Below are 25437 nucleotides of genomic sequence, written 5' to 3'. Positions count from 1 at the left end.
TCAATAAATGGCGTCAGCTCACAGTACACAGCAGGTGCTCAATAAATGGCTTCAGCGGAACTAAACTGCGACAATCCGTAGCAAAGGCAGAAGTCCCATTCACCGGGCCACATCCGTCCCCCACGTCTTTCCCCTTGCCTTTGATGTAGGACCTGTCCACACCCGAGGTTCACCCAGGGGCCCCAGAACCCTCTGGATCTCTAGGCCCAGACTGCAGCATCCGTGTCCCGGGACGGCCCTGGAACAGAGTGGTGCCCTTCACAATGCACTTCCCTCCAAAGTGCTCTGCAAACAGGAAGTGCTCAACACACGTCTTTGTAGCAAACAGAAGCGTGAGAACTGTTCACGGTGGTGCAACAGCTCCCAAATGCCCCAGTGGCCACGTTTATGGAGGGTGTTCTAGCCATCCCAATGCCTGGCTCCACTGGTGATTAGAGTGCCCGCTGTGCCCCAGGTGCAGAGCCAGACACAGGGATTCGGTGCAGGTCAGAGAGGAATCAGTTCGCTGGCAGACAGGTCAGGGTGGGAGGCTCTCCAACGGCATGGTGAGCAGAGCCATTTTGTAGGCGTCGAGGGGTCAGAGCCAAGGTGAACTGCTGTAGACAGCACTCCTTGGTCATCAGTGTCTCTAGCCAAAGCCTGAAGTTAGAGAGGCCCCAGCCGTAGGGAGAGGGAGGCCGTGTGAGTTCCCTGCGGGGCGGTCCTCCACCCACACTCCCTGCACATGGCAGCCTCCCGGCCACTCCCTGGGCTTGGGGGCACTCATACAAGCAACATGCCCATCCTTGGGAGGACCACACAGAAGAGGCCGGCACATGCCCGAATCCAGCTGGGGCCATTTGGGTAGGGATTTCTGGGGTTTCAAGTACTTGGATATGGTGTAGATGGTGGGGCAGGTGCTGGCTTTGGTGCTCTTGCTTCCGTCAACTCCTTGCCCTATGGGGCGGGGCAGACGAGGGGCAGGGCAGGGCCATTTAGAGCCCAGAGCATGGGGGTTGAGGGGCAAATATTCCTTTCTGGAAGGGAGACTGATTCACAGGCTACTGCAGCAGTCTGAGCAAGCACAGTGGTGGAGAATAGGGGTGTGTGCACCATGTGTGGGAGCAGTGCTGTGGGATCACCCGTGCTGGAAGGTCTACCACACGAGGCCATTGCTCCCGTCTTGGCTGACCACCCTGGTGAGACTCGTGGTCCCATGAGCATCTCTGTTTTAAGTCTCTCTCTTGGGTTCACACCATAGCCATCCTCTGCCTAGGATACTTCCAGATATCTGGATTCACCTACGCTCTGGCCCAGATGAAAATCCACCAACTCTAGGTTTTCAAGACAAAAGATTTCAGAAATCAACTAGCTCGGCACCATGTTTCATAGATGAGAAAACTGAGGGTCAGAGAAGCCCACAAGTACCCCAGGCTCCCAGAGAGCCCACGGCTCTCCATGTCTCTCACTCACAGAGTCCTTCGATCTGGATTTGCTCATCATGGTCTTATTTCAATCCAAAGGCTTTACTAAAAAGGTGTCTTCTCCATCCCTTCGCGGCGCCGTGAAATTTGGTAGGTTGACTTGAACAAACCTTTACTGTTCAGCATTTCTCCATTTTGAGAAATCCAGAGACTTCTAAAGTTGTACCAGGGCTCGAGACAATAAACAAGGTATGCCTCCTGACCTCATGGACCCCAGAGGATGCTTGGGGAGGTGGGCACTTTGAAAGATGATTTCAAGAAGATACATCCTGTGCAGTGTGTGTGTGTGTGTGTATGTGTGTGTGTGTGTGTGTGTGTGTGTGTGTGTGTGTGTGTGCGTGTGTGTCCCTTAGGAAGCTGGGGACACACTGAGCATGGGCCTGATTTAAAGACTGGGCTTTAAATGAAGACCTCCCAGCTCCTGGGATCAGACCTGCCCCAATGGGTAAAAAACATGGCACAAGGGGAGGGGCAGAGGGTAAGAAAGGACCGGAAGGTACCAGAAACACAGTCCCGCCACTCAGCAGCCTTGCCCTGTGCGTGGTTCCCTCCCCTCTACGGCCAGCATCACCCTTCCCGCCGCTCGATGGTTGGTTACGTTTCTTCCCACCCTCACTTGGTTTCTGCAGGGGCTGCTGTTCCGAACGGCGCTGTGGGTCCGGCTGGCACAGAGAAGCGAGGTACTCAGCAGCAGGCAACTCTTGGGGCTGGCTGGGCCCCAGACGTGGTCCCCGCCGAAAGAAATCTGACACTGTGTCCACGCTTCGATAGGCTGCGGGCTCCTGCACCTAGCCTTGGAGAACTCCCAGTGGAGGGACCATGGAACCCCCAGGACCACCTCCCCAAAGGCCGTTCACCTACAGACAAGCTCCCCTTTGCCACCCTACCCTTGGGTGGTGTCCTCCTCGTAATGGTCAGTGACAACAGCTCTCACCATTTTGGACCATGACCCACCGTTACACACACACACACACCTGGACCAGAATCCTTCCCGTTCTCACTGTGTCTCATCTACTTTCCCTCCTCTACTCTGTCATCCATTCCAGTAAAGCTTCGGTCCTCTTCAAAAAACTGTTCTCTTCACAAAACTGATTTCGTGCCTGGGGCACGACCTGGAGTTTGAAAGCCACGGGCAATCCAGAAAGAAAGCAAACGGCTCTCATGGACCCCACCTGCCGCCAGGAGCCGGAAGCTGGTGGGACGAGGCTATAGCAAGAGTCATGGAAAAGGATACGTTCCCACCAAGCCCTGACAGGCGGCCCTAACCAAGCCCTTCAAGTCCCCTTCCTTCGCCCCCCTCCCCCACGGGATGGGAAGAGCAAAGTCGTGAGATGTCTGACGGAGACCAAGTGCAGAAAGGTCCTTGCAAAGCATCAGGGTCACAGGGCTCTCGCCCTCCCCCTTGTGCACGGCCCACTGCACCATGTGCCAGGCGGTCATGGTTCCAGTGACAGAGTTTACCAAGACGTTCCCATGACGTGGACAGTGTTGACGATGTTGGGGATGGGAGCTCCTGGGTCCTCTTAATCTCGAGGAGCATGGTGGGGCAGGGACAGAAGGGAACACTGTCAAGGTGGGGAGGGGATGGGACACTCCCCTTCCTATTTAATCTGCCTCCCCACGTAGGGCAGACTGGGATCCCCCACTGCCCCTCTCTGTGGGTCCACACCACCGCGGCCACCATCAGGTGGGCTCCTCCCTGCTTGAGAAAGTTCCAGGTCTTCCTCTTCCTACAGCACCCAGTACCCAAGTAAACCAGACACCACTGTCAGCTTGGGGCTCCTACCCTCCATCCGTTCGTTCTCATTATTATAAGTCAATAAATTAGAAAGACTACAACTGACCCACGCTGGTGCCAGGACACTCAATGAGGCAGCTGCTACCCCTGCTAATACCGATAATACCCAGTTTGTGCGGCCCTTTGCTTTTCATTATACTCTTTCCCAGACACGACACAGACGTGACCAGAGTGCACCTGATAATTACACCGTCCCCAAATTCCCGAGGCCGTGAGGACAACGGGTTCCCCTTCCGGAGGGTGCTACTAGCGCACAGATGGAGGCTTGCTTGGACCAGGACCCGGGGCATTTGCTCAGCATCAGAAAAGAGAAATTCTGCCATTTTTTTTTTTTTTTTACTAACGTACGGCGTTTTCTAACAGCGACCATCCAAGGGCTCACAGCCTCGATCTGCTGAGTGCCCGAGAAGGGACCAGTGACACATGGCACTGTGCCTGCTACCATGAGGGTCACCCTGGTCCGCAGGCAGGTGCCGCCACTCCCGTCGCGTGGATGGAGACACTGCTGCTCCTGTACAGGGACTGAGTCGCGGGGCTCAGACAACCAGCGCGTCGTAGAGGCAGTCAAGGTTGCCAGCCTCCAAGACACCAATCTCCCTGGATGTTCAGCTTCTGCTTCTGTGCAATTGCCACGTTCTAAGAGCCTATGAGTTTTGGCCCAATTTATGGAATAAAAAAATCTACGCTATAAGGCAGAGAGCCCTGGAATGCCCATGGAGACCAAGTGGGACGGGGCCAGAGTGCAGAGGAAGGTGGGTTCGGCTCCCACCCTCAGTGCACAGGCAGCCCGGGGAGCCGATGGCACCGAGAGGCAATTACTCCGAGTGAGCTCGAGACGTGTCCGTGTTATTCCTGCAGACAGGGCTCCCTGTGCCTTCCCCGCTGTCTCCTGGAAAACGCTTCCCTTCTAGATAACCTCGTACGGTTCTAATGGATTTATCAGCTATGAATGCAGCAACCAGTGCGAGGTCCCGCCGGCCCTGGGGTAAGCGGGGTAGGGCACACAATTCCGGTCACAAGGGAGCTAGCCCTTGAGTCAGGGAAGAGCTCCGATGATTTGTTTCTCATCCTCTTAGGGAGTTTGTTTCCAAGATAAAGACTATATATTTTAGCTGTGTTTTATAGCATCAGCTGTATGAATCTTCTGTTCGATTTTGAGCAACAGTCGGCAGAAAATTGTAACTTCTTTTTATAGTGAAGTGCAGCCGTCCTGGTGAACTGTCGCTTTGCCCAAATCTCACCAGCTTATAAAAGCTGAACATCTAGCAAACCACGGCTCTCCTCGGTTTTCTCCTAATGCTTTGGGGCTACCTGTGGTCCACAGCAATGGGCAGGAGTCATCCTGGCTGTTACAGTCACTTGGTGAATAAAAGAATCGCGAGGAGAAATTTCCAGATGCCTGAGAAGCATTTACTTAGTGCTTCCGGTGGGGTTTCTGCAGACAGGAGGGCACAACCGAGCTGGGGGATCTCACGAGGAGGGACTTTGTTAGCAAGCCCCCAACGGGATCAGGCTGGCTTCGTTCTCGCCGCAGGCTGGGAAGCTCCCCTTCTCCCTTTCACGGGGAGGGCGTTATCATCCTGGACAAAGGAAAAGGACCGGGGGCTTCGTGCTCCCTGGAGATTCCAGTTCCAAAGAGTGGACTGCCTTGGTGATTTTTCTGAGTTGTGCCATTGGGACCCAGAGGGCAGCTGTCTTCCTTAAAGAGAGAACCAGTGAAGCCACGTCCTGCCGGATGCCCCACGACACCGATGTGTAGAACGTTCTCTGTTTCTCTCACAGACTCTCACTCACCTGTGTCCCGAGCTCATCTTTCCCCCCGTTGGTTTTCCTTCTCTCCTTGATAAACGCTGCCATTTATCAAATACCCACAGCCGGCTGGCAGCCTGACTTGGTACAAAATCTGTCCTACTAGGGACCGGATGCTGGGATCCTTCCACTGGTGCCACTGCTTTGGTTCCCCCATTTTACAGAGGAGAAGGTTGAGGCTCGGGGATGTTGACAGCTTGCTGAAAGGAAGCACGGGAAGCTTGACCCAGCTCCAGCCTTGAGGACTTGGCGGAGCAGAGGCTGAGTCACTGACCCAGAATCACAGGACGGGGGCAGAGCCCGGCTTCGTGTCTCTATTCTGGGCCTGCTGCTCTTTCCACGACACTGCCGGGCCGGCCAGCCGGAGAACAAAGCTGCAGTCTGGCAGCTTAGGCTTCAGCATTTGGAGAACCCATCTGCCTGAGTCACATCGGTGTCGCAGACGGTCATCTTTGAACGAGGCAAGACGCAGAGGAACGCGGAGCGCGGACAGAGAGATGGGGCTCGGGTCGTTCCTCAGTAGAATGGCCCCGTGGGTTCAGCCCGTTAACAAGGGTCTGCTCCCCACACCCCCCACTTCTATATGTATTGGCGAAAACCAAAGCGCCCCCGAGGAATCTGGGTCCTGGGAAATTGCCAAAGACGTAAATAACATGCCTGACGGATCTGTATTCAGAAATAAATGGCCTCATTTTAAATACAGAAAATCTTATTTATTCCTGCTTGCATCTGCTGCCTTTTTTCTGCCACTAAATATTTTATCCAAGGTGCCGAGAGCAGAATTAAATGGGGGTTAAAAAAGAAATTGGAGAACGTCAAGCCAGGAGGCAAATGGAGCTCTTACCTTGCAAGGCTCACAGCCTCCCTCCCTAATCAGCGCCTGCGATTTGCATATTACACACGGTGAGCATCTCAATATCATCTCCAGCAATCCCCCCCCACACCCCCACCCCCACCACAGTGCTGGGACCGCGCTCCTGATGTGCCCGGGACGGCCACCACCAGGGGGCAGCATCCCTCCCGCATCCTCACTGAAGAAATGTGAATTTCTGTTCCATGGCAGGATGGGTCGAACAGATTTTCTTCATAACATCACTGGCTGCTACTCTGTGACTTCTCCTGCTCTCTTTTTGTTCGTCCTGGGGCAGGGGAAAGACAACAACAAAGCTTGTCTCTGTGGCTGGAGTCTCCTAAGTAGGAAAATTTCAAGAAGCTGCTTCTGTGGGGTGGGCCGCCCAAGGCCTTCGATGGTGCCGTGGGCCCCACACGTGTGGACGAACCAGCTGCCGCACGCCTCGGCCACACCGCACTCTGGCGGGGAGGGGTCCCTTATTCTCCACAGGAAGGGCAGTATTTTAAGTCCCCAGCAATGCCAGGAGAAGACATTCGGGGCAAGTCAACTAGGTCCTCACCCTTTTGTTAAAGTAGGTATTTAAAAATTTTTTTTTCTTAACGTTTATTTTTGAGACAGAGACAGAGAGAGAGAGAATGAGCCGAGGAGGGGCAGAGAGAGAGGGAGACACAGAATCCGAAGCAGGCTCCAGCCTCCGAGCTGTCAGCACAGAGCCCCACTCAGGGCTTGAACTCACAAACTGCGTGATCATGACCTGAGCCGAAGTCAGGCGCTTAACTGACCCGGTCACCCAGGTGCCCCAAAGTAGGTATTTAATTAAGCGGCTTACTTGGGATCTTTGTCTCTCTTTCTGTCTCACACACACGTACGCTCCTCTGTGGCTCATGTCCTCAGTCTAGGTGCCAGCCTGCTTTGGAGATCTCAAGGCGGAAAACATCCGTCCCTTTTTCTATTCCTGCGTCGTGTGACCCAGAGTCAACGAAGACTCATGACACTGCAAAGCCTATTTCCCCGGAACCCCAAAGCTCTCTTTTACATGGTTTTCAGTTTCCCTTTCAGCTTTACTTTCCCTTACTGATGATTCTTCCAGACTCAGTTCAATGCTACAGTGAGACAAAAATAATCCTATAAAACCCTGGCCCGTAGAGAGAGCCCGCACCCCAGCGTTCTGGAGATGAGACACAGCAGGGGCCGGAGCTAGGAGAGCCACTGGACAGACCGCAGCTGTTAGGAGAACCGGCGCCCCACCCGCATTTCCACGAACTTATAGCCATAACCACCCAGGACGACTTCTCTTTCATTTCGGGCTTTATTTTCTTGTAATGTGCATGGCCATCAAAGTATGACCCCTTATGCTCCCTGAAGAGTCCATGGAAACCTGAACTTGCCTTAGAAGTAATGGAGAATTTCTGGAAGGCTGAGTATTTTGGGGAGGAGATGCCAAGTGCTCAGGTCTGTTTCTCTGTCCTTAAGTTCCAGAGCCTCCTGGGATCCCCAACACCCTTTGCCAGTGGCAGGTGGAGAGGCCAGAGGCCGGGAATGGTGACTGACTGGCCGCCAGGGGGAGCCCCACTGGAGGGTACTGCTGGGCGGGCACCCACCTTCCCTGCCCTGGCGCCTGGGAGAGAACGCTCCATCCATGAGAGCTGGAAGGGGAAGCCCGGGGCACCCCTGCCTGTCTACCTTAGGGTATCATTCTCAGGGAGGTGATGGTGCAGGGAGACGGCCACGAATGTTCTCGTCGCCGCCTTTCCCCTAGCTACTACTCTGTAAGTCTCCCCGGGAGGACGAGCTCATGCTAGGTCACACCTTGCAGGGTCTGGTGAAAGACAGACATGGGAAAAGAGCCTGGAGACGATGATGTACTGGTAATCTCTTGACGGGAGGACATTTGGGAAAAAGTTTGAAGAATTAGCTCTTGAATGAACACATTAAATAGCTGCTTGGTTTTCTGATTTTCACGTTTTGCAGTCTTCAATCAGAATACGTTATTCCGCCGAAAGTGTCTACGTTGTATGGAAGACTTGCCTCACATAATTACGATTTGACTAAATACCACCTTGCATTACACAAACGTCTTGCAGGCAGATCCGGATCATAAAGCATCTTTGTTTGCTAAGAGGACCCTGGGGGAGGGGGGATCTGGCACAGGATAAACGCATGAACGCGCACCCGGTGATGCGAATACGGGCTGTTGCACAGGATAGTCCCCGCTTCCCAGGCAGCCGCCATATGTCGATCCCATGAAGGGAGGGTCCGAATCACGCACCTCCCTCCTCTCCTCCTCTCCTTGCACTTCATAAAGGCCCACGCCATGTTGGGCTCTGTGTTCTCGCAGTGACTAAGCCATGCTGGGGGCATAGCAGAGGCTTGGTGTGCAACTCCTGAATAAATGAGGGGCACGTGTGCCATTACTAAGTCTTGGAACATCCTCCTTAGGGAATGGACTGGTTACGTGCAAATTCCTCACCGTCCTCACACCGGTCTGGAGACACGGGCACAAGGATTAGAGGGGTAACCACCTGGAGCTGGGGACAAGCTGACCTTTAATGGAAACCATGTGATGGGGAGAAAGGGAAGCCACGGTGTGATTAAGACAGTCTGAGCTGAACACATAAAAGAACCCAAAGGGTTCTTTGGGTACCCTTTGGGTAACGGTGTGGAGCAGAGAAAGAGTTGATCCCGAACCTTCAGGGGTCAGGTGGTTTTGTCCTGAGGGCTGGGCAGAATGTGATTCCTCCAGGAAGTGACACGGCAGCCTCCTGGCTGGGCGCCTTCCCAGGAACATCTATTTAAAATCCCAACATTTCACAGGCTTAGTGTCCACGCGAGGGCTTGGGTTTTCTTTTAATAAAGCAAGCGCCAGATGCCCTCGTTTCTGTAAAAAGAACAACATGCCGAATGCATTATTTTTTCCATTAAGAGCTGGAAGGTCACATCTTCTTTGGGGACAGCCAGCACCCAGTAGTTCCCAGGCTGAGGTGCCCACCTTCCATTGAACGCACAATGCGTGGCCTTGTGTGGAATGTATGCTGATCTACCAGCCTGAGCCGAGAGGGAGCAGACACTGTCTCCCTGAGGACTGCTGGGCCCCGGGGCTCTGGGGTGTGCTTGGGGCTCCGAGTCACAAGCTCGTGCCGTTGGAGACATCAGGCCTGCATGTCTGACCTCTGCCCGACGCAGGAAGCGCTTCAGGACAACCCAACACAATGGCAGTGACCTCCCTCTGCTTGACCTTCCCGGGACACCCTCTTCCAGGGTCAGGAAGATGAACAAGAATGTGAATCAACCTGAACCTGACTCCTTAAGTCCAATGCTTCTGTTCACTAGTCCTAGAACCGGTCTTCTCCACGACTCCAAGTTCAGATAGCACCCCTCCCCCCACCGTGGAGAAGCTGAACAGCCATTTCACCCCCCTGTACCTTCCCAAGTGCAGCCCTTAGCAAAGAGCTCTTAGCAGCTCTTATCAAAAAAAGCAAAGCAGCTCTATAACAAAAAGGTTATACTAATCATGCAAATTTTATAGAAAGCAAGGAAAACGGGTAAAAGAAAGAAAAGCGAGCTGATTCCTTTAGAGCAGACAGTTTCACCAGAGGGTAGGGGGAAGCGGTATCAGAATCACCTGATGAGCTTTTCCTACTGCACAAGTGCCCTGCGTGTGTGGGAGAGGGGAAGGGAAAAGGAGACGGAGGCATGCCTGAGCTCTGTCTCCACTGTTGATGACTGGGGATCTTTGCTCCAGCACACCCACTAAGTACCTGGGAGGGCAGGTGAATATTTCATTCATTCATTCATTGAAGTCATCTGGCTTCAATGCAGAGTTTATGCCATCTTATGTGTTTATAGCACTGATATTTAAATATGGAAACGTTAGTGACAGAAGGGAGTGTGGAGTTAACCGTTTCATCCCAACAATATTTTCAGAACGGGGAAAAGAAAATATGGCCCGAAGAGGTTAGGGACGCAGGTCTGATGGATAGATGGAAAGGCTTGGGTGGGGTGTCTGAGTCTCAGATGAAACTGTTTCAAGTACACACGGCATGGAGCCCAATAGGTCTTCCTTCAAGTTTTCATAGAACTGTGTTAACAAACTCTCAATACTAGGGTAAAGCGTCTAATGTCCTAGTGATGTAAGAACACCAAACGACTAAAATGAGCTGCAGCTCCCAAGGGCATGAAAGGATTTTAGCCACAAACACTCAAATTTCATTAAGCCTCTGTAACAAAAATATGGAGGTGTGCTTGCCTTAATCTCACAATCAATGCATAATTAAAAAGCTTTAAGAATATAACCACTGCGGGGCGCCCGGGTGGCACAGTCGGTTAAGCGTCCGACTTCAGCCAGGTCACGATCTCGCGGTCCATGGGATCGAGCCCCGCGTCGGGCTCTGGGCTGATGGCTCAGAGCCTGGAGACTGTTTCCGATTCTGTGTCTCCCTCTCTCTCTGCCCCTCCCCCGTTCATGCTCTGTCTCTCTCTGTCCCAAAAATAAATAAACGTTGAAAAAAAAATTAAAAAAAAAAGAATATAACCACTGAACATCGTACATTATTTATCAAAATCTCTCAGGATTTGGTAATTGTCAGCCAGATTTCTCAAGACCAGTGGGAATTCTTCCCCTATCTGGAGAGAATGTTTCCCCCGTCGACTTCTCTTATTTCCCATTTCACAAGTTCAAGCCGATCATGTCCCCATGTGGAATTCAAATTGTCAGTCATCTTTCCATGACACTAACAAAGCCTATGCTGCCTTTATGAACAAAGTCTTAGCTTCTGGTTCTGAGAACCTGAGGTTTGCAGTTAACTTGTTTCGGTGCCGCACAATGGCCAGGCTTAGACGGGCCCCAACCATCCTGGTCTCTCCCCTGCAGTCAAGAGATGCTCATGGGAACCACACGCACTAATTCACGGACTCCGCGGAGACACCGGGAGGAACGGAGCTGACCTGCAAGGTGGCGAATGATATTTATCAACCTTCCCATGGAAGCAATCACACAGGATAGTGATTCTGATCAGTCCTCTCAGCTATCTGCCATTAGTATGCAACGTGGTGAGTTTGCAATGGTAAAAAGTTACAGACCCCAGCTGTTTCTGGGAATATCCTGCCTTAGTGGTATATGGATGGTCTGGTGTGAGGAACGTGGCATTTCTCCTTTTAGCAATTCACTAACATCACGTGTGCTCTGGCAGGCAGGGCACCCCTCCCCACTGCCCTCCTCCCACGTCCCCCACCTCCCAGCGTCCATTCTAACTCGACTGGCCCTGTGGGATCCCCTTTGCTGCCGTTGATCTCTGGCTGTTTTCTGAATCTGGTCCTCTAACCCTCTCATTGATTCTAAGAGATCCCAACATCCCTGCAGCTAATTCCTCGTCTGCTCTGGTGCCCAGATTTGAGGTCTGCCATTTGCAAGAGTGCAGCCCAGATGTGGAACCTTTAATGTTGCTTTGTCTGGTTCTCCCTGCTCTAAGGTTGCTGGCATGGTACTCCCTGGGCCCTGCTGGCGAGTTATGGGCAATAAATTGTGAACAGAGGTGCCCGCTGGTGTCATCTCCAGGCTGGGAAGAGGGCAGCCCCAGCAGCCTGGGTCCCTGGTGACTGTGGGGACCAGGGCCCCCACCCCACTCCCACTCCGATCTAAGGGCATGTGTGATCATGGCGAGAGAGTCTATGTGTTGGTGTGAATTCCAGAGGTGGTATTTGGTTTTCTTTGCTTGTGCGTTTTGTTATTCACAGACTGACTTGGCCTCTCCTGGCTCCTTCCTGCCCCATCTGACAGGGCTTAAGTTTGGGGAGCAGAGAGCTAAGCTTTGGGGAACAGAGAGAGCTAAGCTGCCAGGCATGAGCCACGAGCTCTGGCTTAGCACAGAATTGCACGGCACACTCCAGATCAGACTTGTACTGTTCCCTCACACGGACGCTGTGTTCGCCTCACAGGTCCCTGGCCGCCATCCCACATGGCTCGGGCCTCCATCCAGACATTCTAGAAGGAGAGTGTTGTTCCTTCTTCAGTGTGCATTGCTGCCTCACCTCGACTTCGGCCACCAAATCAGAAGAAGACTCCCAGACCGTCCAGGGTAACCCCCTCGGTCTGCCGCCCAACTGTCCGTCTACTGTAGATTCAGATCGCAGCTCTTGGCTGTGTGTTCCAGGGTACAGGTGTAGTAACCTATTACATTAATTAAACACCAAAGTAACTGGTCACCATGGTGATCGGGAGGGTGGTGAACATCCATACGGGGAACAAGGAGTCCAGAGGAGGAAGATTCGGAGCAAGGAGGTCCCCGTCTCTCGGGAGAAATCCCCAACCGGGCTGCGCAGCCTCGGTGCCCGCCTGCGCTCTGCTGTGGGCTGTGGAGACGCTGTGCTTGGAGGTGTGCAGATCTGACTTCTCCATTAAAAATACTTCTGTCCGTCGTAGACACCTTCTATGCTGGGCACACTGGCATCTGAGATTTGCCACACCCGGGACATCAGCAGCCGCGGACAGCAGGACAGGCAGGCAGGGGGTTTATCTTTACGGAGCATCTCACATCCACGTGCTCGTAAATAATAACACGTATTAGGTGTTAGCTTTCTCACGTGGTGCTACCTTATTCTGCCTCTGCTTTCATGGAAACATTCATTTAATAGGCATTCATGATAATCCTTTGAGGAAGGTGCAAAGATACGGGACTTACTCAAGGCACTTGGTGGCTGAGGGGGCAGAGTGGGGACTCAAACTCAGGCCCGCTGGGCTGGTAAGTCCGTACTCTGAGGAAGGCCCTGCACAGAGCCAACTACACTAAGGGCTGCTGGCTGGAGCAGCTGACACCAAGGTGATGGCCGGCTCATAACCCGAGCAGCGATTCAAGACTATTTGCATATGCAAAAAATAGAACGTAAAAAGTACCACAAGAGGCATGTGGTTGGGGGGTTGGATTTGGAGCCACTTACTGGCTGTGTGACCACAGGAGAGTCCCTGCAGGTTGGTAAGGCCAACTTTCCACGGCTGTGACTAATGTCGTGCTTTCTTCACGGGCTTCATACGGGGATTCAGTGAGTTTCTTCATGGGGCACGGCATGCAGGAGGCACCCAGTGGAAGTCAGACATTCCTGTCTTATTCCTTCAGTGGGTAACCCCGACTCACGTTGACCGGGGGAGGGGGGGTCTGGACCTGGGCAGCTGCGATCCTGCAGCCTTCCACTCCAGGTAAGAGGGTCGCCCATGTCCCCAGTGTTACCCTCATTTCCTTCATCTCTGGGGATAAACAGTGAAACTTGTAATTAAAATGAGGTTCACGGTTACTATGGCTCTTGGATCATCAGGTTGTTGTATCTGTGGAGAGATGTTTGAAATCCCGATGACCGACCGTGAAGGAGGGGAGACCAGCTGACTCCCTTGGGAAGTTGACATCTTTCAGATGGTTTCTAGAATGCCTGTGTCTGCATTTGGAGCTGAGGCAGCACCACGAGGACAGGGGAGAATCACGTGTGTGGGAGACATGCTGGCAGGAGGCAGGATGGGATCTGAGGGGCACAGAGGCGCTCAGGCCAGCCCGGTGGGCAAGAAGGCCCTGGAGAGCCAGCGGATGTAGACTGGCCGTCTCAGTCTCCCCCACACGCCTGACATCACGGCCCCCTGCTGTGGACCAACATCCAGAATCTGGAAACCTGAAGGCGTCTGTTCACAGATGAGGACAGTGTGGACAGAACGAACCTCATCTGTACCTATGTCACAGTCGAATGAGTAGTGAACAGGTGTAGCTTTTCTCTACTGGTAACACTTACATGCTATCCAAGTCAGGGCCATTAATACTTTATGGGGCTGGAGACTAGGGCGAGGCAGGAAAAATGCTCATTTTTGTTACACTGAACACTGAGTGCATTAAGCTTACATTTTAGATATTTTCCTCATTACTTCCATGCTATATTTTCCCTTAGAAGTCACAGATGAAGTAGAACATAATTTTTTAAAAATATTTAATTTCTACAAGTGCTCATGAGGTGTGATTTTTTTTTTAAGTTTGCTTACTTATTTTGAGAGAGACAGAGAGAGTGCAAGCAGGGTAGGAGCAGAGAGAGAGAGAGAGAGAGAGAGAGAGAGAGAGAGAGAGAGATCGAGAATACCAAGCAGGCTCTGTGCTGTCAGCACAGAGCCCAATGCGGGGCTTGAACTCATGAAACCATGAGATCGTGACCTGAGCTGAAATCAGACGCTTAACCCCCTGAGCCACCCGGGCGCCCCTCATGAAGCGTGATTTTTATCAAGTCAGAAGACTGTGGTGCTGTCTCTGTGGCAGGTGCCAGGGAAGAGTGAGGGATGGGAATCCAGCTTGGGATTCTAAAGGAAGAGAGAAGGTTGCTGAAGACATGTTCATGTCTATACAGATATCCTTTCCAGGTTGATTTGGAACTATGTAAAGATATTATAGATAATAATTTACGAGCGGAGAGTTTCATAGCTTTCAAAACTGATGTTGGGGAAAAGTTAGCTACACACGGATGCTCCTGACTCTTCACAATGCTGGATGAAGAAGTGAGGGGGCACCTGCTGTGTTTCCTGTTTGGGGAAATCACAAGGTAAAGTGACAGTGGGTTTACCAGTGGTACTTCCCAGCGTGGGTGCTGTGCTGAGAACGGCATCAGCTTTTACTCAACTTCCTTTATGACCTTAGAGACCAGGGATTGCTGCTGTCCTTGCTTTGCAGACAAGAAAAACAGAGACACAAGGAGTTAAACACTCGTCCAGGTTCACGGAGCTTCTAAGTGGTGAAGCCAGTGTTCAAATGCAGGCACAGTCACCGCAAAAAACCCGCTCTTAACCACAGCTCCGCCACCCTCACGGGACGGCTTTGTAAGGCCGGTCACAAGCATGTGGCAGTTTACAGACGGAGATTTCCTGGTCTAACCAAAGATGTCCCATCATGAAGATCAGAGAAGTAACCGACACTAAGTCCAAAGAACTACACATCTATGGCTTGAAGAATAACACAACAGACTTGACCACAATTCCAAGTCCGTTGAACGAATGGCCGTGTAACTTATTTTAAAACGAACAGTCCAGTTGGAATGACGCCCGATGGGTGCATAAATTCACTTCGATCTACTATTGGGGTGGTTTGCTGGCAACTGAAGTGCCCTAACCAGGTACTTGAGAGACAGTTAATAATAAGGAATCTGGTCAAGAATCTGCTCATTGGAGTGGCCCCAGAAGCACTGAAAAATATCATTATCTAAATGTAGGTCAGGAAGTCTAAACAATAGCTTAAGAGGCATTGGAAACACCTTCTTACCGATAAAAAGATGTTGTGTGATACATTCCCCCAGCTACTTTTCACAGTCCAAGGCCAGGGCCATGCGCTAGACTGACTGTCATGGCGGTCCCAATTGGCTCGGTCTGCTTGTCACACACACCGGGCGGGCGCTGGACACACTGAACATCAACACAGAATGCAGCAGACATTCTGGCTCACCAGGTATTTAATAAACCGTGAGTTTCAACTGACGTCATGGCGCATGCTCCAAGGTAAATATTACTTGATGGCTTTGTTTTGCTTTCATAGAACTGAGAAAGTGAGGCGCGGTCTGGATGAACAGGGAAGAGACCTTCTCCTATGGAAAGTGCACACCGTCAAAATCACCCCACGGATCTCCATATGTGCCCTCGTCACAATGACGTCTGTTCCCACGAAAGCCATTCCCCTGTTGACATCCTGCCTCTTCGAGGAATAAAAACCGTAAGACATGGAACTACACCAAAAACATGAATCATTAAACTCTGATTTATCCATCTGGGGCCCACATGACCTTTTGTTGATTTCTCTCAGAGCACCTCACTGAGATAAAAAACTGCCAGGACATGAGTGCCGACCCCATAAAGGATGGTCTAGGAAACAGTGTCAAGACCTACAAAACAGGCCTGAGTCTTGTCCTAGATTTGCAGTCTCCAGACACAAATTTGACTACGGCAGGTGAGGACCGCGTGACCAGGCTTGGGCATTAAATGGGCAGCACTGAATGAGCCAGCCTAGCAAAGCTCTAGCCTTGTTTCACAGCAAGCCTGACCACCGTGTGAACAGTGTTTCTAGAGCCTTCCAAGCTCGAACTTGGGAGGTACTCTGGGAAGGGGGCCTCTTTGGCCAGCCTGGCCACATGCCCCTCTCCTCGACACCAGCCCCCGTGTGGGCACTAGCTGTCAGCACAGGGCTCAGTGGAGAGGGATCCGAGGGCTCCCCGGTAGGTGGACAGAGGACAGAGCGCCATGAGGACCATGACTCTGGGGAGGAGGCGGTGCCTGGGAACCACAGAAGCTATAGGAAATGGGAGGACAGGGGACAACAGGGAGCACCGGGCATGGGCACCGGGTGTGGCTGTCTGCATGGGCTTTTCCCTCTGGTCACTGTCGCTTAAGCACTGCCTGGCACGTGAGTCCTAAAACCAAGCAAGAGGAGTGGGCACGAGGGAAGCTGGCTGAGGGCTTATTAAACACGCTTCCGGCTCATTGCACGGGGCCAGGCTGCCCGGCCAAGCAGGTCCTCAGATCTGACCACATCTTCCAAGTACCTTTGGGCTCTGGACTAGTTCAGACAAAAACTCAGACCTGGGATTTCATCTATACCAAACCACATATTAAATAAATACCCTTCAGGCCACTTTCTCAACTCCGCCTACCATTCCAGCCCAGTGATTCCAGCCTGTGCCCCAAGTTCACTGCTCCCTCTCATGCCCACCGCTGTCTCAGAGGAGTTGAGGAGACAAGGACTTCTCTAAGGGGGGAAAGACTTGGTTCTCAAATGATCCCAACACATCCTAGCTTCCCGATGGGGTATAAGCCATTTCATGATAAGGACATAGCACTGACTGACGGTGTTATTTTGGAGTATGCGTATGACCGCTGTGGCAGTAGGGGTGTGGATGTCTCGTAGTTCAGGGGAAACACGTAATGACTTAAAGTCCCATTATTGGGAAATCACATGCCCAAAGTTCTGGGCTGCACCACCATACCGCACGTGTCTGCTGGTGACGGTGGAAGTGAAGACCGTGTTAACAATAATATGGACTTGCCTGAAAGTGTGACTTCTTCACAGGTCCCTGGACTGGAGTTCTCAGAAAGGTCCACTGAGATCTTAATTTCCGTTTCTAGATAACCAACGTTACTAAACCTTAAAGCGGCCGTAGGGCACTATCGAGCCATTTTCAATCTTGTGTTAAAATCAAAATTCTGTGTGACTGCACGGCATTTGCCCAGAACAACAAAACACAGGTTGCATTTCGCTGATCAAAACTAGTCTGTGGCCGCCATGGGCTGAGGACTCCAGTGAGTCAAGGGGGCGCACGGTGCCGAGTTCCTAGCGTGAAGGTTGCTTCAGTCAACTGGCCCAGACCTTCCATGGAGAGAGTGCACGCCTTCGGACAAGCAGTGCAGGCTCCCGGCAGCCCTCATGTCTCCCCCCTCGTCTCTCTCCCTCAGCCGTCAATATCCTGAAATGTCCAACGTGTTTAAGACTCCTTTCGGGACACAAAGCGAATCAAATCGATACTGCATTTTGCTGCCAACAAGCCCACAGACTGTAAAGTTGCTTCCCACAGACACAGCCTAGATTCTTCTCAGAGCTAACGTCGCCAGGCACGTCAGGCCCTCTGCAGACACTATTTTAGGGTGTGTCCCCCCGCCCGTATGTGTTTTTATTTTATTTTTTTTAAAGGAAGCATCCAGAAGTGAAACAGTTAAGTCACAGATTAGAAAAAGGACAGTCTTGAAAGTTTACCCATTATTCAAACTTGAACCAAGATTCCCCGGGGCTCTCAGGCCCCCACACGTCAGAAACGCAAGCATCGGCACATAGAACCTTCCAGGGAACAACACTAAGTAGCTTAAGCTGCCACATCAGCTGTGATTGATTTAAAATATTTGGGCCTCTGTTATCACACCAACACAATTTCGTGTAAATGCCTTGAAGAAAAATTTCCTTTCAATGGATTTGCTAAAGCAAAAGCTTAACTTGAATTGCCAAGCAATGAGCTTTTTATTTTATTAGGAAGATACTAAAAAAGATATTTTAAACCTTCTGGTTATGGATTTTTTTTTTAAAGATTAGTCCTGAGCCATTTAGGTTCTTACAGCCAGGACTCCAGGACCTTTTCTTTTTGGGGCACCTCTGGGTTGCTACTGCACTGACCTCTCTGGACCTTGGGGCCTGACACTCATGGGTCTGGTTGTGCACACAAAACATACCTATAGTGGGCACTGGCTCCCTCTTCATTCCAGTGACACCCTCATGTGAGGCGGCCAAGGATGATGTGACAATAAAACCTCAAGCTTTCCTCTCCCGGGGCCCAGGAAGCAACTCAAAAGCCAGAATCCTGAGTGCAATCCGGAACATTCTGAGCCTCACCATCCACATTAGAGTGAACCATCCCAGAGGGACGACTGCACTGGGGAGCACAGCCTCGATGGGCACCCGCGTTCTGGCATGCCGGCTGGAAAACAGGCTGCACAGAAATCAGGATGGTCATGGCCTCGGGAAAGGAGACGTGGGTGGAGAGGATGGACCGCTCGGGGGAGAACATTCTGGAAGGATGGAATTCTCCATGTCTTGACCAGGGTGCATAGTATATACATCTGTCAAACTCATCTAAGCGTGTCCTTATGATTGTGCATTTTGTTGTATACAACTTATATCTCAGCTTATTTTAAAAAATGTTTATTTATTTATTTTGAGAGACAGCGTGGATGTCTGCATGAGTGGGGGAGGGGCAGAGAGAGAATCCCAATCAGGCTCCGTGCTGTCAGCACAGAGCCCTATGCAGGGCTCGATCCCATGACTGTGACATCATGACCTGAGCTGAAATCAAGAGTCGGACGCTGAACTGGCTGAGCCACCCAGGTGCCCCTTAATTTTTTTTTTTTTAACTTAGAAATCAAGTCCTAGAACTTTATGCTTCAGAGAGCTCAGTGAGATTACGATGAGTGATATGAAGCTTACATATCCAGCTGCTTTCTGCTCCAGAGTGCATAAAGCCTCACAGTGCAGGATCCTGGCTTGAGTAGTGCATAGCACTGAGGAAAAATGGTATTTCCTGGACTTCATAATGCCCAGGGCATCCCTTGATCGCCCCTTGACCCGGCCTAGCATGGTGAATTGTCACTGTGACCACACGGTCTCAGGCAGGTAGGCTCAGAACACATAGCTGTTCATCAGCCCAATGCCGGTGTGTAAGCATCCGGATCCATACCTGGATTTGTGGAAAGGGAATTGTCCTGGACTTGAACGGTGATACTCCCCGGTACCTGTTCCTTAACTTTGTGTGAACCTGGGCTGATCACTTAAGCTCCCCTTACATCATGTGGGAAGTGTGAATGATACGGCTCCCATCAGAATGTTGTTGTGAGGACACAACGGGCTGAATGTTTGCGTCCCCCGAAACTCACGTTGAAGCCTAAATCCCCAGCATGATGGTGTTGGGAGGTGGGGCCTTTGAGAGGTGATGAGGTCATGAGGGGGGAGCCCCCCTGATGGGATTAGGGCCCTTCTAAGGGGATGAGGAGACCACATCTGTCTCTTCCCCTCTCTCTGCCATGTGTGGGCACAGTGAGAAGACAGCATCTATGAGTGTGGAGGGGGCTCTTCATCAGACACCAGATTGGCCGGCACCCTGATCCTGGACTTCCAGCCTCCAGAACGGTGAGAAACATGCTTGTCGTTCACACCCACCCCCATCCACAGTGTTCTGCAGCCCGAGCTGAGACAGACAGAGGGTTAAGTGAGGTAACAGGTAAGAAAGTGCTCAGAACAGTGACCGGAACGTACTAGCAATCGATACATAATCGTTGTTGTTACGACAACATTAGCACGGAGACGGACTATAAATGTTTAAGAAGAGCTTCCCGCTCAGATTTTTAGTTATTTAATAATGCATTCAGTTGGAGTCCTCTGGCGTCAGAAGAAAACCAGTGGTGGGAAATGTCCAACAAGGCGGATGCACTCGGAACAGCAAACCACCCGCACTGGCTTCTCTGGAAAGCCTCACCTGTTACTTCTTTTCCAGCTTTCCCTCCCCAGGCAAGACGAGGCATCCCACCGCTTGGGAGGGGGTCCAGAAACCTTTGCATCTGCACACCTCCCAGAAGAGTGCCCCCTTCCCCTTCGGCGAGGAGCTTGGGTTCTGGAAAGCCCTCCACAGCTGGCTACCAGGTGAGGGCTCAACCCTGACAGCATGATGCTCCCTGAAGCTCCAACAGTGTCTTTTTAATTTAGCAGAACTTTAAGAAACTGGAGGCTAATTTTCAGCTGAAGTGGAAGGAAACCAGGAAACCACCCCCCCCCCCCGACCAGCATAGCAGGAGCGGGACCCCAGACCCCCACGTCTGCCCCACCCGGTGCGACTCACCTTCGTACAGCCAGTCACTGAGACCGTTGTAGATCACGCCTTCCTTCCCAGTAGACACCACACGAATGGCCTGCTTCCCGACGTGTGCGCAGTAGTAGATGTTGTTTTCAAAGATAAATATCTAATTGGGAAGAGAGAAAACACAGTGTTAACCAATGAAGTGGCTATAAACAGGGTACTCGTAAGAAATCAGAAGTTGGGGATGTGGTTTGCATCCGCCTGGTGCATTTATTTGATAGGACGAAGGCAGCGTCAGGATCAGGTGGGGCTCATGCATGTATCGTGTGCATTTCTGGTTAATCAGAGACTCCAGACTTCACACAGTTCACCCTATGCCATCTTTAGGTACGTTCATCCTGTGCCATCATTTTCCACGCGTGAACAGTTGTGGTCTGATACTTTAGGCACTTGCACGTCAAATGTGTTGACTATTTCAGCTATTGTATTTTTCTTAGCAATTAAGATGGGTGAGCTGAAAAACTGGCAATCTGGCATTTATTCATTAACTATTCATTAAAAATTATTTAGTGGCGCCTTTTCTGTGCCAATCACAGGAGGCGCGGTGATTAATGGGGTGGGACGTAGAATGGGCTTTTATTCTACTTAGAGTCTGGTAAAGAAGACAAACTTTACCAGGAAAATGTTCTGAGGGTGCAGGTGCAGCTCTGGGGACGTGTAACAGGATTCCCTAACTTAGACCAAAGGATTCACTGAGAAAGTGATGGGCAAAACATTTTTTATCGCAGAAAAATACATCTAACACAAAATTTGCCACCATGACTGTGTTTGAGTGTCCGGTCCTGTGGCATTAAGTACATTCACACTGTCGTGCCTCCATTGCCACCACCATTTCCAGAACCTTCCATCTTCCCAAACTGAAACTCTGTCCCCATGAAACACTAGTCCCCACCCCTCCCCAGCCCCCCACACCCCATTCCACTGTCTGTCTCCACTAATCTGGAGACTCTAAGCACCGCACGTAAATGGAATCATACAATATCTGTCTTTCACTCAGCATAGAGTCCTCAAGGGCTACAGCAAGTGACAGGGTTTTGAGAAAGTGCTGCTCACACTGAGGCCTCAGATGAGAAGCTGGTTACAGAGAAGAAACGGTGTGAACGCAGAGACAAAGTGGGCACAGGGTATTGGTGGAGGTGGACAGAGGTCCTGCAGGCTGTCCTGTCAGGGGCATGGTGGCGGGGGGGGGGCAGGGGAGGGCAGGTGCCCCACCAGCAGCAGGAAGCCCTTGATGGTGGCCTGAGAAGGGGAGCATCACAGTCAGATGAGAGCCTTCTGGCGACGAGAAGGAAGAGAGACCATGAACGGGGGACCGTGTGGCTGGCCTGGCCATCCGAGGGTGCTGACAAGGGGACAGTGGGGGACACCAGCCAGGAGACAGCCGCTGACGGCATTGAGTGAACCAAGGTCTAGGTGAAGGGGTGACACGAAGCAAAGTTGTTCCTGACCCGCTGGGTGGTGGTGACCCAGTTGCGGAGAAGAGGATGGTCTGGGTCCGTGGTTCCTGAATGCTGATGGCCCCCGAGAATGATCCAGAGAGCTCTTAGAAACCCCACTGCCTGGTCCATCAGCCCAGCCCACTATCAGTATCGAGGGCTGAGAGCCAGGCATCAGGATTTTTAGAAAACATCCCACTTGATTCCAACCTGCAGCCAAATTTACGATCTGTGACCCCAGAGAAACCTAAGGTCTCTTAAAGTAACGACTTGCAGACAAAGCATTTGCGCTCTCCGAGGTGCTGACAGGCTCTGCCCTGTGTTTCTGTAGGAATCCCCGCTTCTTTGCCCGCAAGGCTTTGGACACACTGGTAGTAACTGGCCAAGTGCCGACTTCTACATATGGACCAGGAACGGGACTCAGATCTGGTGCTTTTCTTTTCTTTGTGTTATTTTTTGTTTTATATTTTAGAGATGGGGGAGGGGCAGAAAGAGAGGAAAGAATGAATCTAAAGCAGGCTCCGTGCTCGGTGCAGAGCCTGATGCGGGCCTCAATGCCACAACCTTGGGATCATGACCTGAGCTGAAATCAAGAGTCGGATGCTCAACCGACTGAGCCACCCAGGCTCAGGCTTTTAACGAAACTCTAGAAAAACATACTGTCAGTGTCATTTAAGAGACCACAGAGACAGGGTATTTTGCAGAGTACAGGAAAGGGTGGAAATATTAATTTTTTTATTGAAAATGCAAAAAAAAAGGCAATTTCCCCAGATGGTCCTCACTGACGGTAGATCTGAAAGGACCACCAAGTGTTAGTTTTCTGCTCTGGGCTCCTGGCGCTTACAGCATTCACTTCATCCCGAAACGAGTTGGAAAACTTCCAGACACAAGTATACATCCTAATTTAACTTCAGTAGCTGTTCTTATGAGTTTGCCTAAGGGTAAGATGTATTACTAGATTTTAACTTCTTTTATGTATTCTAAGCCTATAATAAATTTTTGAATTAAATCAGACTGCAGCCAATTAATATTTTGGGTGAGTAAAATTTGCTGTGATAGATGTTAAAACTTTTATCACCTTGGTTTTACTTTTAATGGAAGGAAATGAAAAGAAACAAGTTGTACCTAAGAGTGCGTTTTGCTTGGGAGACGTTTTACCTTTTCCTTCAGATGTTCCAGTGGAGCTCGGCTCAGAGGCGAGGGACGCGGTGTGGCTCTGTGAATGGTGGCATGGGGAGGGTAGGTGTTGGGGAGAGTGGCTGAGTTCTCCACTCTCCATGTTCTGTTCAGCACCCCGGCCATCACCTCGGGTCCTGATGCCCACAGGAGCACCTCACCTTCCTGGCCTGCGACCCCCACAGTCCCTGGCCTGGCCCCCGCGGTGCGAACACAGCCACTCCCCTCCTGCTGGGGGGTTTCTCACAACCTAGCCTGAGGTGGGTGGTGCCTCCCTGGCACATTCACTGGGAACAGGTGTTCCTGCTCCTGTCACCCCCTCCCCAAGTTCACCTCCTACTTGGCCGTCCTGATAAGTCTTTCCTAAAACACCACCTTTATCATGGCATTCTGTTACACAAAACCTGAAATGGCCTTCTGTTAACTATGGAACAGAGTTGAGGTGTCTGGTCTGGGGTTCAAGACCCCACTGTCTCCCTTGGCCTCTCTCCCCTGCAGGATTTATGGTGGTCCCACAACATGCAGGGGCACGAGGGTGAGAGGCAGTCCATGGGGGCTCCCGTTTGCAGACGGGAGTCCAGATTCCACAGCGCTCAGTCTGCTCCAGGCCCCACGAGGGCGTCACGAGCACGGGCTGTAGGGGCAGAGGATGTGCTATGTGACCTGGGCCCATTGCTGGCTTCCGTGTGCCTCAGTTTCTCCTGTCACTAGAGACGGTAACAACCTCGTCTCAGGTGGACGAGAAGAGTGCGTTGGCAAATTCAAAGCAATGCCTGGCACAAAGGATGGGCTCGCTAGCACATCTGCTACTGCTGTTGTATCATGTTGTTGTGCGACGATGACCACCATCATCATTATAAAAACCCATTCTGTCTTGGGGGATTAGGAGAGGCTTCACGGGGGAGGTGACATCTGAGCTAGACCCTCAAGGATAAACGCTTTTAATTTTGATCAAGTCCGATTTACCTATTTTTTTTCTCTCATAGCTTGTGCTTTTTTTTTTTTTTTTTTTTTTTAAAATTTTTTTTTTTCAACGTTTTTATTTATTTTTGGGACAGAGAGAGACAGAGCATGAACGGGGGAGGGGCAGAGAGAGAGGGAGACACAGAATGGGAAACAGGCTCCAGGCTCTGAGCCATCAGCCCAGAGCCCGACGCGGGGCTCGAACTCACGGACCGTGAGATCGTGACCTGGCTGAAGTCGGACGCTTAACCGACTGCGCCACCCAGGCGCCCCTCATAGCTTGTGCTTTTTGTGCTCCATCTAAGGATCCTTTGCCAAAACCAAGGTCATGAGCATTGACCCCCATGTTTTCTTCTAAGGTTTTATAGTTTTTGCTCTTAGTTTCGGGTCTATGATCCATTTTGAATTGTTTTTTGCATATGTTGGCCATGCATTTTCAAATGCTTTATAAACATTAATTCAGTTGAAAAAATAATGCTATAGACAGGCATGAGCCTTGTTTTGAGGATGCAAACACGAGCATGGGGAGGGTAAGTAACTTGACCAATGTCTTGTTGGCTAGGGGTCGGCAGGGGTTCAAACCAGGTGGTGTGGGGGTCGCGAAACGCCATGCCCAAGGTCACCAGGGAATCCGAAGAGGAGTCGGGATTGGAACCCAAGCAGGTCTGTGCTCTCAGCAGCTACAGCACACTGCCTCTTTATAGCGACTTGTTAAATAAACAAAAGGTGTGATTTCTAACCAGAAAAGAACCAGAGACCACAGACACCTGTCTGAGCCACAGCGTCTCCTCACTCTCCCTCCGGCTGCTTCTTCAGGCAGAAGAACATGACTGGATGGCATACAGGTCACAGTGTCACTGTCACCAGGATTTTACCAGCAGATACAGAAGCCATCACAGGGTGTTCCCTTACCTGGGTTTATTCAGGGGAGCCTGGGTCTAGTGCTGCATGACCCACTGGGCTACGCCAGCCTCAAGGCCCTGCTGGCTCCTAAATCCTATCAGCCAAGGCTCTAGAATCGGTTCCAGTGAAGGGGCCGCCCACCTCTATAGCCTTCCCCGCTGTGGACACCTGGTTGGCGGCCGAGTCTGTGCACATTCTGTACCCCACAGCTGCTCCGGGACCAGTGAAAAGGCTCGAGTTTAGTCCGTGAAAAGGCTGCTGAGCCAGCAAAGCCCGCCCTCACCACCACAGCCCTGAAATCCCAGGCACGGAACTCTGCCCTTGAGTCTTTCTTCCAGAAAGTGTTAGAAAATATCCTCCAAAGTGGCGCGCCTGGGTGGCTCAGTCGGTTAAGCGTCCGACTTCGGCTCAGGTCATGATCTCATAGTCCGTGAGTTCGAGCCCCACGTCAGACTCTGTGCTGACAGCTCGGAGCCTGGAGCCTGCTTTGGATCCTGTGTCTCCCTCTCTCTCTGCCCCCTGCTCTGCTCACACTCTCTCTGTCTCTCAAAAAGTGAATAAACGTTAAACAAAATTTTAGAAAATATCCCCCAAAGTAATGAGATGTACACAAAGCACAGGATGGTGACAAAGCGTGTTCTGTGGTCC

The 25437-nt window shown here is 51.4% G+C and overlaps 1 protein-coding gene across 6 annotated transcripts in view; it reads right to left on the bottom strand.

Moving 5' to 3' along the window:
- Positions 1-25437, bottom strand: part of DPP6 (dipeptidyl peptidase like 6) — a 949991-nt gene that overhangs the window by 111070 nt on the left and 813484 nt on the right. For all 6 annotated transcript variants that reach the window (XM_045053301.1, XM_045053300.1, XM_045053302.1 and 3 more), the window contains exon 8: positions 20294-20414. In XM_045053301.1, coding sequence (XP_044909236.1) covers positions 20294-20414 — 121 coding nt within the window. The remainder of the gene's footprint in view (positions 1-20293; positions 20415-25437) is intronic.

Source organism: Felis catus, chromosome A2 (assembly GCF_018350175.1).
Source record: "Felis catus isolate Fca126 chromosome A2, F.catus_Fca126_mat1.0, whole genome shotgun sequence".
Lineage (NCBI taxonomy): Eukaryota > Metazoa > Chordata > Mammalia > Carnivora > Felidae > Felis > Felis catus.
Note: the sequence above shows the minus strand (reverse complement) of the source record. Positions and strands in the feature narration are given on the sequence as shown.